The sequence below is a fragment of the Polypterus senegalus genome, chromosome 6 (assembly GCF_016835505.1).
Source record: "Polypterus senegalus isolate Bchr_013 chromosome 6, ASM1683550v1, whole genome shotgun sequence".
Lineage (NCBI taxonomy): Eukaryota > Metazoa > Chordata > Cladistia > Polypteriformes > Polypteridae > Polypterus > Polypterus senegalus.
This window is the reverse complement of record NC_053159.1, coordinates 45,214,334-45,235,165: the sequence shown is the minus strand read 5'-3', so window position 1 is coordinate 45,235,165 and position 20,832 is coordinate 45,214,334. Positions and strand designations below refer to the sequence as shown.

At 37.0% G+C, this 20,832-nt stretch overlaps 1 protein-coding gene across 1 annotated transcript in view; it reads left to right on the top strand.

The window, feature by feature from the left end:
* dnah7 (dynein, axonemal, heavy chain 7) overlaps nt 1-20,832 on the top strand; it is a 422,487-nt gene that overhangs the window by 283,940 nt on the left and 117,715 nt on the right. Inside the window, exons 44-45 of the mRNA XM_039755900.1 lie at nt 728-882; nt 6,156-6,346. Coding sequence (XP_039611834.1) covers nt 728-882; nt 6,156-6,346 — 346 coding nt within the window. The remainder of the gene's footprint in view (nt 1-727; nt 883-6,155; nt 6,347-20,832) is intronic.

The following is a 20,832-nucleotide window of genomic DNA, read 5'->3' as shown; positions in this document are numbered from 1 at the left end:
CTGTACTGTTTGTGACACGCTTGAACTTTCCAGCCAGCTGCATAGAGTCGCCTGGTGAACAGTAATTAAAAATCATTGTCTTCTTTCCTCACAGATAAATTATCCTGTCTGTTTCGCATCTGAGCTGATCAGCTGAATTCAGGTGCCTCAGATGTGTTCTCAAGGACACTCTCTTACACACAATTTCTCATTTTTAGTCATTTACGACAGAAGCCTTGACTTACCTTATAAGACTTGTATAATCTCAAAACAAGCAATTTTTTCACATTGTATTTACTTGAATTGAGGTGACAGGTTCATCTTTTTTGCCTTGTAGGCATAGAAAAATAAGGCACATATTTATAGTTTCTGTGAGGTTTCCTAAGCATATCTTTAGAAGTGACTGTCTATATAAAATTGTCAGTTAATGTTTTTTTTCAGCCTAGGTCACTTTCTGTGTGCTATAAAATGATCACCAGCATTTGAATTCCAAGGGCAGACTATATGTTTTATTCCTATCAGAAATTATGAGCAGATTCCTGTTGATTAAACAAACATTTTTAACAAATCTGCAATGATTAAGACTTCTGTTATAGAGTTTTATATTATCAAGAGATGGAATAATCATGTAACTCTCAGATTATATGCATTATTCCCATGCTTATTCTGAAAACATGTCCAATTTTTATCAAATATGAGCTTTAGGAACTTTGGATGCAGCTGACCGCTTTTCTTTTTAATTTCACAGGAACGCAAGAAGGTGGCCTCTGATGATAGATCCCCAAGGACAAGCCAACAAATGGGTGAAAAACATGGAAAAAGCTAACAGCCTCCATATAATTAAACTGAGCGATTCTGATTTTGTGAGAACCCTGGAAAACTGTATCCAGTTTGGAACTCCTGGTAATCCTGCTATTTTTACAGTGAACCCTAGATGGCACACTTTCCATTAAAACGCGTTAGCTGTCAAGCAACAGAGAGAGAGAGAGAGACAAGGAGAGGAAAGAGAAAATTATATTGAATGCAAAGGAAACTGAGCTGTACCAGCCATTAATGCTTTAAGAAAGCTGTTAAAACTGTAGTCCTTAAATAAGTGCAATTACATGAAATCACTGTGCAAGCAAAATTCTGTAGTAATCGTATGCACACACATACACACTAATTAATGCAATAAAATAAAAATCTATTTCAATCGCCTAATTAAACATTAGCAGCACACATAAAGAGGGGTAGGTTTTATCGTGGAGTCAACATAATGATAAATACATAGCAGAAGGTAGCATGTATTTCAGGAGATGTGAACTTTAAAGATAGCGTGGAGAAAAGATTCCCTGAACGCATCTAAATCTTAAAATTAGGAAATAATTTTATAAATTCTTATGGGTATATTTAAAAAATGTGTTCCTCCATGTGAGGTGTAAAGTGGTGCAGGGGTGGTCCAAGGTCCATGAATCAGTTCTCAGCCTGCTTACTGTCTATGCAGAGCTAATACAATTACTATGTCATGTTGATTTTCTCTAGATGCTTCCATACCCTTCATATTTAGGGTTATTTGAAAAAAATTACATGGTCTTATGTGAGATAGTGCAAGTGTCGTTGGTGACCCATCCTGTATTGGTTTAATGCTTTATGCCCATTGTTACAAGAATAGACTCCTAGTAGCTGTATAACAGAAATGACAAATGCAGAATGGTATTTTCTTAAATACAGTAAATTCACTCATTCAGTTCACTTTGTATTCACTTGTCCTGGTGGGGGTCATAGTGTCATAGCCACCAAGCCACACAGATTGAAATACACTTACAGAATATTTATACAAATTAAGAATGTGGAACATAACAAGAACAAGAAAAGGCTATCAAACAAAATGCAATCATTCAGTCTGACAGTTCACTTGGAAAGCAAAATATATTATTTTCCAAAAATTGCTTTTATGCATTCTGAAAGGAGAACACAGGGTAAAGACTATTCTCTTCCTTCTCATGCCATTGCTAGTTTGTGGAAAGCCACAGCCTTTCCCAGTACCACTGGATTCAGGGAATCAACAGAGGATCAATTGCATGAATATTTTAGAAATTTATCTCATTAGGAAAATTGAATACATAGTAATATGGATCAGTTTATATTATTATTTTTACATTTATTTACATTATTATTAAAATGAATGATACTTTCAAATGAATATACTGTTGTTCACAATGCATAAAACTGTAAAATATTTTCATGAGTTTTTTATTTACAGCAGGCATACTCCACATTTACCATTCTACAAGCATATTTTGCCATCCAGTAATAACTTTACAACATTTTGCCTTTTGAATGCAATCAGACATTTCTGCTCTCACTTTGCCTTCACTGATTAGTTATGACACCACAGAGCAACTTGACTTTCTATAGAAAGAGACACTTTATTTAGATAAAGTACGTTGCAATGAAGAGACCATATTACGGATTTCCCATCCCCATATTTAAAAAAAAAAAAAAAAAAAATGTAAGAATTTTTGTAGCTTCTTTTGCTTCTTTATGATCTATCCATTCCACTACTAAATTGAAATTTGAAAATGATAACCTTAAGAATTTTTAATATATTATACCTTCTGTACATCATAATAAAGGAAATAATTTGTCAGCGTGTTAACTAATATCTCCAGAGTGAAAAGCTATAATGGCACATTTATCATGACACATTAAGACTATTTTATCCTCAGTAGTATCGTTTGGAATCAAGAAGACAACATATAAAGGCTGGTGTTCTGCTATTTTATTAATAATCATTTCATTGAGGAAAGGCTCCCCACTTACTTCAGGTATAGGGTATCAAGTGCAGATGTTATGATTTAAAATCCAGCAGTAATGCAGAGCAGTGCTTTCCTGTTATTACCTACCGACATGTAGCAAAGCAAAGCCGGCTATACTTTACATTTTCGGCTTATGCTTCTGGTCAGATTGCAACTTTGAGTGCATGTAGGTAAGGCATACAGCAGGTGTGATAAGCTCACTAACCCCACGTACTAGAATACTTAATGAGTTTTTAAAGTATAAATTATTTTTAACAAGTTTGAAAACCATGTTTGCATTGAAATGTTAGGCTTTTTTAATATGCTACTGTAGAAACTCATTTGACGCCTTTGGGTAAACAAGTCATTGGCGTAAAGGGCAAGAAATATATTATTTTTACCATATGAGGTTTTTTTTTAACTTGATATCTTTGCATATTTAAAAAAAGAGGAAAAGAAACTGCTTTTGGTAAAAAAATCCTGCTGTTTTCATTGTAAATGGATTGGAATCACTTAATGCAGATGTCTGTCCTGCACAGAGTTTTTGATAATACTATTTTAATATCTAAACATATAGAGTCTGTGATGCCACTTTATAAATATACATATCATTTTTCTTGCTCAGTTTTGGCTGACAGTTACCATTCATCATTCAAATACTTCAGGAAGCAACTTTTTTTATGGCGCCACACATAATTCAACTCAAGGATTAGATATTTCCCACCAGGACCTGATATTTTTTAATATGTGAAAAGAAATCTGGAGGAAACATTTTGACAAAGAGGAAGAGCATGCACACCACAAATATATTTCCATTCCCTGTGCCATACCATAGACACATGCAGTACAAAGTTCTCCAGGCCTGCAGCCAAGGTCACCTTCTTTTATCCGGGCATCAATAGTAATGGACTGGGGTAAGTGAGGCAGACAAGTGAGCCTTTAAAATCAGAGCTATATCAGTTTATTTAAAATAGTAGAATAAAAAATGCAAAACAGTGCATTGAATAAATATATTGTTCAATAAATAAATCGAAAAATCCATGCCATTAAAACCAAACATTGTCTCAGGGTGTTTAAAAATGAATAAATCCAAATAAATAAGTTAAAATCCCAAGTGTTGGTGAGGTAAACCCTTTGTGTGTGCTTCCTTTTGTTTTCTCACTCCCTCTGTACTCATCAGGACACAAGTAGTCCCCTTGATGAAGCCAGCCACATCCCAGTGATCTGCCATCCCAGTCTGTCACAGTGGATCCATACAACCACATCCGCCGGTACCCATTGTTCATGGGGCTGCCACCTCTGTTGATCACCAGGGCTCCCCGGGTGACATGCCCTTACATGGATGCGACTGTGCCTCACATATCTCCTTCTGTTTGTTCCAATAGTCTCGCTCTGTTTCTCCCATGTGCTCTGCTGTTCAGCGACAATGGCCACAACTCCAAGCTTTCGTGTAGCCCTCAGGCCAGTGTTGCCCTTTTCCTTCACTCATCCTTTGCCTCTCCATTCAGTGATCGCTATCCAAACAAAACAAACCAGCAGTCATCCCATTAATCCGGCACATGCTTTCATGTGGGTGCTGTGCACCAATAAAACTAAAAATGGATTGTGTTAAAATCAATAAATTAAACCATTAAAGCAATCAGCACACCCTTTCTAGTTCACTTCACAACACTGTCTCAAGTTCAGAGTCAAAAGTACAGAAAACAACTTTATTGACTTCTAGTGGACTGTCCAGTGAGGCACACTCCTATACATGCCTTCACACTGAGCCAATCTGGATTCAAAGAGATAGCCCAGCATGTAATATACATCTTTATTTATTCTTCTTCTTCTTTCAGCTGCTCCTGTTAGGGGTCGCCACAGCGGGTCATCTTCTTCCATATCTTTCTGTCCTCTGTATCTTGTTCTGTTACACCATCACCTGCATGTCCTCTCTCACCACATCCATAAACCTTCTCTTAGGCCTTCCTCTTTTCCTCTTGCCTGGCAGCACTATCCTTAACATCCTTTTCCCAATATACTCAGCATCTCTCCTATGCACATCTCCAAACCAATGCAATCTTTCCTCTCTGACTTTGTCCGGGCTTGGGACCAGCATGAAGAAACGCACTGGTCTGTGCATCCCCCGTGGCTGGGTTATACATCTTTATTTATTATACAGAGAAAGTGAATTGTGTTAAAATATTGTCACTGATCAGGTTTAAATGTCAGTAGAAACGTGAGTCAGGTCCTCTTCATGTGTTCTTGCTTTAACCTCCAATACCAACTGCAGTCCTCAGTCATGCAAATACACAAGCAGTCCATGGTGAATATACAAGTCATGCAGATGTACAGTTGGAGTATCTCCCAACTTTACAGAGGGTGAACATAAGTTGCCCTTGGCTGGATGAACTAAATACATCCATCTATTTACTTAACACACTTTACTCAATTTAAGGCTTCCCTGTCCTGTTCAGAAACTATGGAGATAAGCTGTCCTCTCCTTAGATTCTTAAAAGACATTAACTGTGGTGCAGTCTCTGTTGTCTGCAGCCTGTCTATGAAAAATGCAGGCCTTGTTTTATATTTATATGATATACACTAGGAGTTTCATATTATATGTACATGATTGCTCATAATGCTTATTGAACAAAGAACAGAAGAAGAGATGGACAGAGAGTCACCCTGAAAGGAGAATTCAGAAGCATTTAACATAATTATGGAAGGAAAGAAAAAGAGCTGAGCACAAAGAGAAAAGAGAGAGCTGGGCTGAAAGGTATAATCTTGCACAAAAGCCGAAAAGGCACTTCTCAGTATTCGTTGTAGCACCGACTGTGAGCACAGGACGTTCATGCAATTGAGAGATCATGAAGAAATAGCGCTAGTTCTATTTCCCCTTTCAATCAATGCCTAATAAAGTTATTTTTTTCTAATATTCTCTGCATCCTATTCTAAGAGAGAAGGCATGCGTCATGTTACATTAACAAATCTGAAGCAGTTCCCTTTTGTACAATCAGAGCTTAACTACAGTCAAGGTAATTGTAAACTGTCAAATTCTAAATGAGAGATTCTAGTAATTTTGCATTGCACTCTCCGTGACACTAAGTGACACAATTCTCAAGGCCAAACCTAATTATAATTCGTGCAGACATTTATTTTGTTTAAAAAAAACTAGTAAAGTACCTGCTAAATACCAGGCGGGTTCATTTGAGCCAGTAATGTCAAACTTTCATTTATCTTGTGGCTTATTACTATAAACACATATGAAGAAAATAATTTACATAATAAGAAGGCAGTTATGATGAAGGTTTTTCTTTTCAAGTTGGTGTCTGATTTAGCTGGAATATTGCTTCTTTAAAATGAATTACTTTAGAATTTAATTTTATATTGAACATGTTGTCTTTTTATGTTCTCTTACAGTGCTTTTGGAAAATGTTGGTGAGGAGCTTGACCCTATTCTAGAACCACTGCTTTTGAAGCAAACATTTAAACAAGGAGGAAGCATATGCATCCGCCTAGGTGATGCCACAATTGAATACGCTCCTGATTTCCGATTCTACATAACCACCAAATTGCGAAATCCCCACTACTTGCCAGAAACATCTGTCAAGGTTTGCACTATGCTTTTCTTGGTTTTTGCTTTTGATTATAGAGGCATCTTCTGCATTAACTACAATCCCCTTCCCATTTCAGAAATGGATATTTTCTGTTTTACATGTATGTCTCAGCTTCTAGATGCTTTTCCTATGTAAACTGGCTTTTCTGTTTAGTTGAAAGATTTTAAATTTACATCCTGCTGAAAAATTTAAAACATCTTCACTCACATGTGTTTGAAATATCAACTAAGGAAAAAGCAAGGGTCCCACCTCAACAATGGGATGAAAAATGATGGTGTGTACGCATTCCTGAACATGTTTTCTCATTCATTATTAAATATACAATCAAATCCCAAACTCTTTAAAGCCTGGAAAACTAAATTGCATCTTAGTTCTTGTTCTTTGGCACTCAAAGCATTAATTAATTTATTCACACCTTAAGAACTTTATTATCCTCAAAGGGAATGTTATCATGCCAGTGGGGCAATAATTGGTAGACCAAGACATCACACCCTCAACAGTTTTTGTTGTTATATCACAAAATCTATTTGATTAAGCAGGTTTGAGTATTAAAAATATAAATAAATAAAATAAGAACATACATCCAGTGCTCATTTTATTAGGTACATCTATTACCTGCTAGAACGGCCTGATTTCTTTGAGGAATTAATTTAACAAGGTGCTGGGACTGATTCAACTGCATCATGCATCTTCTGCAAAATATTCAGCCACACATCCATGATTCAAAGCTCCCATTTAATGTCATACCAAAGGTTCGCCTGTTGGGTTTAGAATGGTGGTATTGTGCAAGCCATTGAAGTAAAATGAAGTCAGCGTAATATTTGTGGAAATCGTTTCAGACAATGCATCTTTTATGTAATATCATGACATCCTACTAGATGCTGCTATCTGGTATTACAAGGCCTAGTGAGTGACAAGAAAACATTTCCCACACCATTACACTAATCAACCTGTACATTTGGTGCAAGACAGGATCTATCATGTTGTTTATGACAAATTTGAACCCTGCTATCTTTGTGTTGCAGAAGATAATGAGATTTTTCCAGTCCACATTACTTTTTTTTCCAATCTTCAAATGTTCATTTTTGGTGATCATGTGCCTAATGTAGCCATTCTTATTTGATGTAAGTGGAACTTGGCATGGTCTTCTGCTGTTGTAATCCACGACCTTCAAGGCCTAATACATTATATATTCAGAGGTCCCCTTGTGCACACCATGGCTGTAAAGAGCTGTTATTTGATTATTTGTGGCCTTCCTGTTGAAGCAGCCTGGCAATTCTACTCTGACCTTTCTCATTAACAATGTGTTTTCACACACAAAACTACCTCTCACTGATGTTTGTTGCCTATAATACCATTCTTAAATTAAATTTACACTAGAGTCTGCAAGACCCTTGTTAACTGATGGGCACGAGGCCATTCTCCAGCTGTATTCTCTAAACTCCAGTTTTATGGCTCTATCCCCCCAGAAGTGCACAGTTTGTATTATTTATTTTTCTTACTTTCCCAGAATTGTTAGGAGGTATCTGGATCAAGAAGGTCACACTCCATTGTCTCTAGCCCTGTGAAAATGTTGCAGCATTCAGAACGTGAGCACACCAATATTTTCAATGTGGAGCCTCTCTTTAATAATCTGAAGCAGTTTGTTTTCAACCAGGTATCTGTCACATGTGAATACCTACAGCAAAGCTTCTGTTCTGAGCTCGGCATAGCCCAAAGCGACATGCATGAAATTAAAATGCTGCCGGAAACAGCCCATCACTATGATAAGCAGATAGCTTTGTTGGATAGTCAGCTGTTGGCATTAAGTGATAAGCTCACTGAACTGGAGGACACAAACCACAGGAACAATATTTACATCCTGGGAATAAAACAGAATGTTGAAAGTGGAAACACCATTGAATTTCTAAATGAGCTCTGGCCATCTGTGTTTCCAGCCCTTGGTAATTATTCACTTTTTGTTGAGAGATGCCACAGGGTTTACCGGACTAATCAAAATTCATCCCATCTGCGACCATTAATATTAAAGTTTCTCACCTTTAGTGACCACCAGGTTATTCTGAAGGAGACAAGAAAGACGTCTAATCCTGTACTACAAAGTACAACGAATTCACTTTTTTCCCGACTTCAGTCCTGTAGCCGCTCAACTCAGGAAGGCTATGATTCCAGTTATGAATTGTGCAATTGTGCATAGAGACTCAACCTTTCTTGCCGCACCCAGTCTGTCTCAAGATCTCTCATGCCTCAGGACACTGTGACAGAACCGGGGCCACCAGTGAGCCCCAACACAAGCACACAAATACTGTCCCAGGTTCAAATAAAGGGCTGTTTCTTATACAAAAATACCTCAGTATAAGCACAAGCACAAAGCACAGGTTTTCTCTCCTTCCAATATGTCTCCTTTCACCACCGCACTTCCCCCTTCCAGTCAAGTGCTGACTTCCTTCCTCCCAGCTCTGATTCACTTGGAGAAGGGAGTGCGGTCACTTTTGTTGAGGACCCAGGAGTACTTCTGGTGCCAGGGATACCACTCTTTGGAAGTACTTCCGGATCACACAAAACTCCCACATAATTGGGAGTACCTCTCCCTGCAGCACCCTCTTGTGGCACCCATGGACCCAAACAGGACTGCTCTGTCGAACTACAACTCTTGGCATTCTCTGCTGGTTCCCAAATGGGCAATGATATCAAGGACTGTTGCCATCTAGTGAATGAGGAGAATAAACACCCCCTAGAGACAGTCCATCCCTGTTCTTCTATCCCAGCCAGGGAAGATGTTACACATGTGTTTGGTCGGGGTCTTGGGGCTTCCCATCCGGTTAAGAAATTGTCCCCTCTATTGACTGGGATGTCTGTCCATCCACTTGGCCTGGATAAGTCACCTTTCTCTCTTTTGGTTGGGATGCCTGTCCATCCCATGTTTCATTCACAACATGTAATCTTTGATGACCCAAAATGTGCTTCAGAGGCCATCAGTGAGTTTCATGTTATGGGCACTTCTATTGGGTGCTTTTTGTTTCTTTTGCCTTCGGCTTGTAAGTTTCATTTTCTCTGCCAAGATTCCAGAAACACTAACTTAAGTCATTTTTTACGACTGTATTTATTCATACTGGGGATTGCCTATTTATTTTAATTGTGGCAGAATAAGTACTACCTATTTTTAAAGAAGTTAGAAAATGTATGCATTTTGTAACATTTGGGCGCATTCTGGATTAGATTAACAGCTTTAAAAGTTGTAGTGTTTTTATTTTTTTATTTATTGAGGATCGGTTTGCCAAAAGGAGTGGCTATCTGACATGTATGCCAACTACAAACGTTGAAGTGATCTCTCCACCTTATTGAAAATATGAAACAGTGAACTAATCCATAATTGAAGTTGTACAGAATGCTTCTCTGTTTGTTTTAAGAATAGGCAATGTGCAAGGATGTTTATGGTAGTAGAATGGGTTTTAATTATCTAATTCATTAACGGTTAACATGTTTACATTAGCTGTGGCCTTAGAAGAACTTCTGAGGAAAAAATACAATTTATTATAAATTTATTTTAGTAACATAGATGTAGCTGCGCTTATCCAAGATTACCAAAGTTCTGTTGCTTTTAGTTTAGTTCACAGGATGATTTAAGCAATAGTGTGATGTGTTTTCAAATAATTCCACCGATGAAATATCTTAGTTTTAAATGTTTTAGTAAAATTTCATAGCAAAGCAGTTAAATAGAGAAAAAATTGATGTTAAGGAAGAGGAAAGTTCTTGTGTAAGAAAAATTCTGCTTAAGGCTTATATATCTTGTTTCATTTCCTCTCTGTCATCTATGTTGAAATTATAAAGCATGGATTTAATGGCTTCCTCAGGAAATGCATCTCTGCCATCTTTAGCTGTTCTACGCAAAGCATAAGAAGCACAACTGGGTGAAGAAGTAGCACCAAAAAGATGTACTTTCATTTTAAAGTCTTTATTTAGGTTACCTTCAGGCCAGCACAAAAAGCGTAGAAAATGAGAGTCTTTATCTGGAACTTTAACTTGGTAGAACATTGACTTAATGTCTGCCATTACTGCCACAGGCTCCTCCCTGAATCTTGTATAGACGCCAATGAGTGTGTTAGTTAAGTTGGGACCTTTCAGTAGTTGTTCATTAAGTGAAGTCCCTTGATAGGTGGCTGCACAATCTCTGGATTCCATGCGATCACACTCTTGCAGTTGCAACTCTTTGGTTTCATTAATAAGCTGTTCATTAGGCTGATTTATTAAAAACCTTTTTGTATCATTAAGCCATACCACTGTAGCAAGACTAGATTCATTCTAAATCTTAGAGTTGTCTGCGAACACTTGTTTCTGTTTTGTAGTTGCTTTTTCTTTATTTAACAAGGATAATATCCTTCCATTCACATTTTCAACCTGACTATGCATATTGTGAAAGCTTTCAAATAGCTACGCTATTTTGGTGAAATTTGCAGGATTGATTTTTAGGCTTTTAATTTCAGTCATAAGATCAGAAAGCTATTCTTGACTTTTCTTTATATGATCTTTAAGATCCTTAAGCACATTCTCTGGCTTTGAGTCTGCACTCGGATCCCTCCCTATAACTTCACTTGAGCTCCGCTGTGACATCTTTACAACAGTTGTCTGACAGCGCGTTTCCAGGCAAACAGCTTCTTAGCAACAGCTACGTCACAATTGGGGTGCTCCACCAACACAGACAAGTTAGGCTTCCTTATCTCAGGCAACAACATAGCCAATCACCCATGATGCCTTTGTATTCTATCACAGTCTCTTAAATCCTCTTAAATTCAGGTCCGGCGACTTTGCTTTCAGCTGCGATCATGTGTAAATAGAAGCAAAGAGCACAGTACCTTGAAATAGTTCAGTTCTTTTTCTTTTTCGTGGACAAGTCCTCAGATGGTAGTTTCCAGTTCAAAGACTTCTGAAGACAGTTTTCTGACGAAAAATGTAGCTGCGTTTATCCAAGATTACCAAAGTTCGGCAGCTTTTACTTAACCTAATAGGATGATTCAAGTAATAGTATGACATATGTTGATATAATTCCACAACCAAATATCTTCATTTTTAAAGTTTTAGTAAAGTTTTAAAGCAAACAGTTCACTCAAAAAAAGAGAAAAAATTGATATAAAAGAAAAGTTCTTGTTTAAGAAAAATTATATTTAAGGCTTATATATCTTGTTTCATTTCTCTAAATTTGGTCATACAGTCGTACCTGAGGCATGTTAAGCAAGTTGAACAAGTTAAGCACAGTCAGAAAACGTTATGCCATCTCCTATCCTATCTAATAGTGTATGCTAGCAGTAAGACTATTTCCTAACTGGCTTAATGAACACTCCGTTAGACAGATATAGCTAAGAAAGTTCTATCTGATGTTAACTTACAAGGGGTTCAGAGGCTCTACCATATTCTAGGTAGCTATTAGAAACTGAAATTCCATAGAAATTAAGCAAACATATGAATTTAACATCAAACAATAACTTTCTAAGATTGACTCTTACAATAGTACATCTGTTAGGAGGCCAGGGTCTCCCAGCCACCCCTTAAACTCCATGCATAACTGTAATCCCATACAGAAATAACAATTCCCAAGAAGGTCAGTTAGTCATTTTTCAACCCACCATATCCTAACACAGGGTCATGAGGGTGTGCTGGAGCCAATCCCAGCCAGCACAGGGCGCAAGGCAGGAAACAAACCCCAGGAAGGATGCCAGCACACCGTAGGGCACACACACACACACACACCCACGCACCAAGCACACATTAGGGACAATTTAGAATAGCCAATGCACCTAACTTGCATGTCTTTGGACTGTGGGAGGAAACTGGAGCACCCGGAGGAAACCCATGGAGAGAACATGCAAACTCCACGCAGGGAGGACCTGGGAAGCGAACCTGGGTCTCCTATCATGTTACCACTGCGCCACCGTGCCACCCTCCCAAGAAGGTTTATAGTGAAAAAGAGACAATAAAACTGTTTGTTAATGCCACTCTTTTGATTTAGAAAACTACTGTAGAAAATGTCTAATTTAAGATGTAGCCTTGGTATTTCTGAAAAACATAAAGTCACAATATGTTATTGCTGTTGAAATTAAGATATTTATATGCCAGTGACAGCATTTTCTATAGTTGTAATATGATAAGAATAATATAGTACTTTTTATAATACTTTTAAAGAATTATTTTTTAACAAGATTGGATTTTTTCGACTTAGCGACTGCCTATGTATTGAGTTATTCTGATTGATGTGTATGCCCTGACTTGAAATTCACCACCAGCATGATGGGATACGACACCTTTATTTCTCTTGTTGTTGTCACATGATGGCCTGTAACAGACATTACCTTAACATTTAGTGCATCCTCCTGAGGCTTCCAGCTTTCACTGCACATCAACTGTAACACTGTTTAAAAGGCTATACATTTCCGAGCAATCCGTTCTGTTTGCAGCCATACTGTATAACTACTGTGTAACTGTACTGTTAACTGGCAGCCATAGTATTAGAGTATCTAGGCTGAACAACACATGCCAGTTCTTTAGCCCCTTTAGCTTAACCCGGGTCTCTTTGTGAAGTCCAAATACCAGTTATAGATAACTGGGCTTGCACAACACACCAGCACAATACTGCTCACAAAAGGTTTTGGGGTCTTGTGTTTTCCTTTCCAAAGCATATACAAATAAAAGCAAAAAGCAGCATTAAGTAAGGCCTTTCAATTTACATACAGAAAACTTCCCTTTTGTTACAGTATGATAAAGCCTTTTCTCTCAGGTCCACCCCTCAATAAATGTGCCTTCTTGAATCATTAGTGTTTTAATTATCTTGAATCCACTTTTTAGTACTTTATTATTGATTTCATTAGTTTAATATAAGTACACTTTCAAACCATAATACAGCATAATGTCGTTAACATATGCAGTCACTCAATATTGCGATTACTGAATTTCAACCTGTCTTAAAAGGTTCTGATCAGGCTGCTGGCTGCCAAGGGTTGCTACTATGCAACATTAAGTAGAGAACAGATTAAAGTAATGTTGCCTTCAAACAAGTGCATCAATATACACATCAAAGCACATATCATTTTAAAAAGATCCTTACTTTAAAAAACCTGGATGTGTTTACAGTAAATGGTAATGCATTGGAACTTAAGGATGCCAGGGCTCTGTCCTTAGTAAAAAGCAGCCAATAGCATCAAATTAAAAATAAAAACTTTTTTTGCATTTTTATATACAGAATATAACAAAATATAATACACATGCAGTCCATGCTCACTTTACACTGTCTCAGGTCAACAGCCATATTATCAATACATGTTAACCTGCAGGATAAGCAGAGGCTTCCTGTAGAGCAGTCAGCAGCACTTTTACCTTTAATTCTGCATTTTAAAATAGGTCAGTCTCTGCAGGTCACAATCCATTTACAGTCTACTGTGGCTTCCACACAGAAAAATTAAACTACCCAAAGTACCCTAGTATATCTCATTTACACAGGTGCGAAATTGGAAGACCTGAGACTCAAATCACTTCAAGTGTCTCCTGTGGGAGTCTGTTGTCTAGGCAACGGTGGGACCACTAGCACACTCTGCCAGCCTGGTTGTAATGGTGCTCTACAGTGATGCAGTTAGCTGCTTGACTTGCTTGTGATGATGAGGCTTGATTAGAATTACAGGCAGAAAATATTCATTAATATATTTTCTCATCACGCTTAATTTAATACGAAGTTGCAGGGAGCCTAGCACATCAGTAGCATCAAGCACAAGATAAGAACCAACCCTCAATGGGAGGTCTAAACAGGAAACAATTGTAAAATAATTCATAAACAATTGATTATGTGCCTGTATATACATTATCAAAAAAAATTTCTGTATAGGAAAAATCAGTAGATAAATACGTACTTGCTATGACCTCATGAGTTTAGCTTCGAGACAGGTATAGTCTTGCCTGGAGAAATTAAAGGCAAGGCACAACATCATCTTGCAATCATTCATTTACTTAATCCATTTTATGCAATTTGAGGGTGACATGGAGGTTGAACATATCCTGGCAGCATCACACACAGGTGGAATCCAAATTTGGACTGGATGTCAGTCAGTCACAGGCAGCACTCCCTTACATAAACATCTACATTCATCAACAATGGATCTCAAATTAAATTTGAAAAATGGGCTAACCTGTTGGTCTTAATTAATATTGAAACACGCACTAATTAAAACAAAATGTAAATAGAAATTTAACTGTGGTTAGGTTTTAAAAAAGAATTTCAACTGTGAAAAATTGTCCATATTGAGTATCTTTTTCATATGGAATATCGTTACAATTAAAACTCGGGACCAGTATAATAATTAGCGTTAAATGGACGTCACTATGGTACCCGCATATGCCGCACTCCAAGCATACATTCAATCAGCTGGAGATGGCCACATTTGTCATAAAAGCTATTGATTGACTGCACTCTCAAATATCTACAATTATGATTTTCAAGTTCTGGCCGCACAATCAGGGCCAGAAACTTTTAAAAAAAAAACTTTTAAACTTTTAATTGATCTCATTGTTTAGTTGTCCGGCCCACAAATATTTCCAAGAAATGAATATGTGTATTCTTTGCCATAGTTTTAAGTGCTTACCTTTCTTTCAGTGCTATTTTCACTTGTCTGCTCAACAAAAAATATTTCTTACAAAGGAGCAGATAATTGATATAGCACTAAAATCATTGATTCTCTATAGCATTTGTTGTTGTCAGCATTTTGGCACAATCAAGAAAGCAAACTCTATAGAAAAGTAAATCAAAAACTAAATGACAACTTAAGCATTTTGGTAACACTTTAGTTTAGGTACTGTAAAATGCACTTATTACTTATTTACTCTTATGTAACAAGACCTTAAACAAAGGCTTCTTGTAGTCTTCTTGACATTTATGAAACATTAGCAAATAGGTTATTCATCTCCGTGCAATGCAGCATATTGACGTGATAGTAAAATTCCTTTAATTTCCTTTATTCAGAGCACTCCAAAGTGAAGTTTTGTTAGTAGGTCACAATGTAATGATGAATAAACACTTTACTGATGCTTTGTTAGCATTTTTTTAGTTACTGGTATTTCCAAATGCAACAATGACAATTAATTAACTGATTAACATCAATCGATCATTTTTCTGACAACTTATAGGTTGGAGACGGTGGCACTGACCCGAAAGCAGGAGACAGAGCAGGAGATAAAGCAGGAGATAGCAGAGTTAAAGATGCTAAGATTTGCATTGAGTGTGACGAGGATGGATAGGATTAGAAATGAGTACATTAGAGGGTCAGCTCAAGTTGGACGGTTGGAAAACAAAGTCAGAGAGGCGAGATTGCATTGGTTTGGACATGTGCAGAGGAGAGATGCTGGGTATATTGGGAGAAGGATGCTAAGGATAGAGTTGCCAGGCAAGAGGAAAGAGGTTTATGGATGTGGTGAGAGAGGACATGCAGGTGATGGGTGTAACAGAATAAGATGTAAAGGATAGGAAGATATGGAAGAAGATGATCCGTTGTGGCAACCCCTAACGGGAGCAGCTGAAAGAAGAAGAAGAATGGATTATATTTGCCCTAATGCCCCTTTTCCTTCATTGCAATGTCTTGGTGAAACCTTTCATTATGTTCTTCACTGACTGCACCTTGATTGCAATGAAGTCCAAATGTGAATGCAGAAAATGCATCTTCTCTCCCTATCTCTAAAGAAGAAGCCAACCACCCTGTGGAGAAAGGTCATTTCAGCCGCTTATACCCATGATCTCATTCTTTTGGTCATTACCCAAAGCTCATGACTATAGGTGAGAGCAGGGATGTAGATCAACTGGTAAATTGAGAGCTTCGTCTTCTGACTCAGCTCCTCTTTACCACTACAGGTCACTGTAGAGACCTCATAACTGCGCTTGCAAACCCCATTTCTGACTATTGATCTCTCCATCCCTTTTCCTCTCACAAGACTCCAAGGTGCTTAAACTCCTCCACCTGAGGCAGTAACTTATCTCTCACCTGGAGACGACAGTCCACCTTTTTCCTACTAAGGACCATGGTCTCAGATTTGGAGGTGCTGATCCTCATAACTACCGCTTCATACTCAGTCATAAACTATACCAGTGCGTGCTGGGGTTCACAGCTTGCTGAAGCCAACAGGATCATGTCATCTGCAAAAACCAGATGTGACTTGTCTGAACCAGAAAAAATGCCATCCTAAATTTTGGCATCAGTTAAGCATTGAAACTCAAATATTAAAATCCTTGAGTTTTGTTTGTTATGAAAATTTTCATTAATCCAAATTTTATATGACGCAAACATATCTTTGTTGGGTTGAAAGTGGTTTATATTTGACATTTTACTGCCTAGTAAACAAATGCTTATGGAGTGACCAGTCCTTTTTAAATGTAGTGACACTTTTTTACATAGTTCTTACATTTGAAACAGTACATGGCATATCCGAGCTATATTCTTTGTAGCAGTGCCACTACATTTAGATTAACACATGTTCCAGTTGTTGTACTGTATGTGTATAGTTATCACAAAAATAGCCGATTGCATTAATATGGTAGATGATAGGAAAATGTAAAGATGATTTTTATGATCATCAGTCCAAAATTCACAGGATACACCCAAAAGTGTGATTTTTTTTTTTGTCCAGTGAAATCTGCAGCCACAGCAGTCCCACAGGATTGAGCTTGGGAACCACTGTAACAGAACAAATAAAAGCACAAAACATAGGAGCACAAAAGCGAAAGAATGTGTTGCTATAACACACAGAAAGCATCCATTAAGCATCAATTAAAAATAGAGGCACAACATCACCTAAGATACAAAGGCATGAAACACTGACAAATGTACTGATACACACATGAGGAGCAGCAGGTGTACTTGTCTTGAATTGAATTGAATTGAATGTGCATTTTGGGTTTTCTGTTAATTCAGGTACAAAGAAATAAGCGAGAAATTGGAAGGAGCTGTAGCTGCAGCTGCAGTAAGAGGAATATCTTAAATCTATTGGAGCTAAACATTTTAAAAATAAAGGTGTTAATAGTTCATATTTCAATACCACAAAAGTTATCAGTGCTGCCTCACTGCTGCAAGGAGAAAGGTTCAAATCCTCTTTCACACATATGGATGGATCTTTGTGCTTTTCTTTCTTCTTCTTCACCTTGGTTGCAACTTCTACACTTTCTGGCTGTGGACAGTACTGCAGTTTTCTATTTGAGGATTACACATACAAGGTCCTCAGTTGCTAGCAAAGTTACATGTACTGCAGTAGCTGGTGATCAGTCATCTCCCGTCATTAAGATGAATGCATAGCTTTTACATAGCTTTTTTGGCTGACTACTCCAGTTAAGGTTTGTCCTTCAAGGTTGCCAATCATTGAATTATGGTCCTTTGTCCCTGAGTAAGTATTTAGATGCTGCCTCACAGAGACATCTCTGGGGTATCACTTGATGATTGATCGTTTTATCACATAAGGTACAGAGGCTGCAATCCAAAGAGAGGCCCAGTTAAGAAGAAGCCGATATTAACAATGTCTGGAGGTGATTTCTTAAGCCAAAGACTTGAGTTCCAGGGCTACTAAAATGGATAATGGCAGTCTGTGCTACACTCGAAAAATATGAATTGGCTTTTCGCATCATTTTAGATGAAGGGAGATGAACCTTACTGAGTAAATAAGTGTCAGGTATCACCTAAGGCTCTGGCTTTGACTCCACTTCCATCTATGCTCAAGACTTGGGAAAGCTACTATATAAATTAAATTTTTTATTATTATTAGTATTTAGTATTATTATTATTATGTACTTACTGTCTATGGAGAACTGAATTAAAGAACAAGCAAAGACATTCATTATAGATTACCTAAAGCAAAGTTTTTGTCATTTTAGAGTTTAGTAATTTAGGGTTTTTGTTTCTTTTAAACTTGTTCACTTTTTGCTAGTTTTTGGATGCCTACACTTTGATATATACCCTCATTTGTCCCACCATGTTTTTGTAAATCTTCTCCCGTATTTAGCTTTATATCTAATTCTTGGATGGAGTCCACTGTATAAGTGATGAGTTTATTCCTGTTTGGCTGCTTGCTTAAATGTTATTAATTGTGAAAATTAAATACTGTGAATGAAACCCCTGAGTTTAATTTATAAATAGATTACTGTCACCAAAATGTGGAATACTTTTACCAGTTATTGTAATTTACTGCAATTCTCTTTTTTTACTTACATTTTATTGAATTTATTAAAACCAAATAACATTCCATACAAGAAAGTAAAATTTTACAAAACTAGGTTCAAGTCAAATCAACCCCAACCCATGAGAAAGAAAGCTAGGCCAACAGAGTCAAACTTTAAGAGTAGGAAAAATAAGTAAATAAATAAATAGAATAAAAAAGGGAAGAGAATTTGCTTCCTCAATTTATAAGCTTCTTCTAAAATGTTATTGATTAGATCCTGATAGGTTTTTAAAAAGTTTTGCACAGATCCTTTAAGTGAGAAGTTGATTTTTTGTCCAATTTCAAATAATATTACCCACTGACTTAAAAGAGGTGAGTTAGGATTTTTCCAGTTGAGCAAGATACGGGTATGTGCAATAGTGAAGTAAAGGCAATTACAGTCTGTTTGTCCTTCTCCACAAGCCCCCCAGCAGCAGTGTATAAGGATTAAAATAGAGATATCTATTGACAGTACGGTCCAAATACTATAAACATAAAATATAATCTTAAGCAGTCTTGAGAGAATAAACCCAATCCCCTATGAAAAAAAAATGACACATACATACATACACGCATATAATTGAAATTAAAACATAAACAAAAAATGGCCGAGAAAGAAATAGGATGTATAATTATGGTACCAGTATCACTGCAAGCGGATCAAACAGTAGGTAAGATCTTTGCCATGCCAGGACCAGATGCAACTCACGATTGTATTTCAAAAAATGTCAGGATCAGTTTTTTTAGCTCTTTTTCTGCATTCCTATGTAGAAGTAAAATTGTACGACTTGTCTTGAATATCCACTTTCAGTTTGGCAGGATACAAGAGGCTGTATCTGATCTTGGCTTTTCCTTAAGCATTGTTTAATGTTGTTAAATGCACCACGTTTAGCGGCTGTTGAGGGTGAGAAATCAAGGAAAAAATGAATGTGGTTATTTTCATATATAATCTCTTGTTTATGTTTCAGAAGTAACATTATATGTAATTTAAATTGTAATTTAATTCAAATCGCACAATGAGTGTCCTAGGTTTTGAGGTATTCGATCCACATATGTGGTAAGATGCTGCTATCTCGGTGTCTGATTTGAAGTTCTCTCCAATTATTTTAGAAAATAGTTAGCTACGCATTTCACTGGGTTTGGACTTTCACGATTCTCAGGGAGACTTTCAATTCTAATATTATGCCTTCTGCATCCATCTTCCAGTGGAGCTAGTCTGTTTCCAAGCACTTTGCATTTGGAATTTGCAGCCGTTGCTTTTACGTCAGCAGTAGATTCCAGTTGTTCAGCTATTTCAGTATGAGCCATGAACATTTGGTTTAAGTCCACAAACTGAGCGCCAAGTGCTCTAAATTTATTTTCAAACTTAGATGTATTTTCCTGTTTTTTTCCTCAATTTTTTTCTAGCAATTCTCATTTTATTTATGCATTTTCAAATTTCAATTACTGGAATTCTGGAGTGCAAGCAGCCAAAGCCTGTCCCAAAAGAATCCATCTTAAGGCAGAAACCAACTTTGTACAGGACATCAGTATATCAACTTACCTACACAGGCAGAATGAATATCTGAGACCGGGAGTTAACATACAAAAAAAGAAAAAGTTGTTACCAAAAAAGACTAAAAGGAAACCAAATGCCAAAACCAATATGTTAAGCAGGATCAAAGTCAGAAGGGGAAAAAAAACTGAAATGTGGCACTAGAAAGATAAGAACTGAAACACAAAGCAAGAGTTTTATTTTTATTTGTTGATCCCAATTACAATTAGAGAGGGGAGTGTTACACTGGTATTTAAACCATTATATTGAGACAAATTCACAGCAGCCAAGTGTAATGTCTTAGGACACATTCTGTAAATATTGTAGTCATAATCATGATCAAATCAAAATGGTGCCACAAGAAGAAAAAAGTAAAAGTAACAAGTAACTCCTCTGCTGACAACTGCTGAACCCAGATCACTAAAAGCTATGAAGCCGCCACACTATTTCGCTACTCATAGACAAAACTCTTTAAGTGAATTTAACTTCAGTGTGTTTTACTGAGAGCCCAGTAAAAGATAAATTACTGTTGGTACATGATAAAATCATTGTTATCTTTATCTGAATGAGAAAATTATGTGCTAATAGGATTGCTATACTCTTGTGACAGTCAGAACATCTGCTGATCATTTTTAACATTATTTTGGCAAAGCATTACCTGATATTATAGTACATTAGTAGTCAAGTGATTTATTGTGTAAAATCAGTGCCTGGTTAGTAATAATATGACTATAGAATT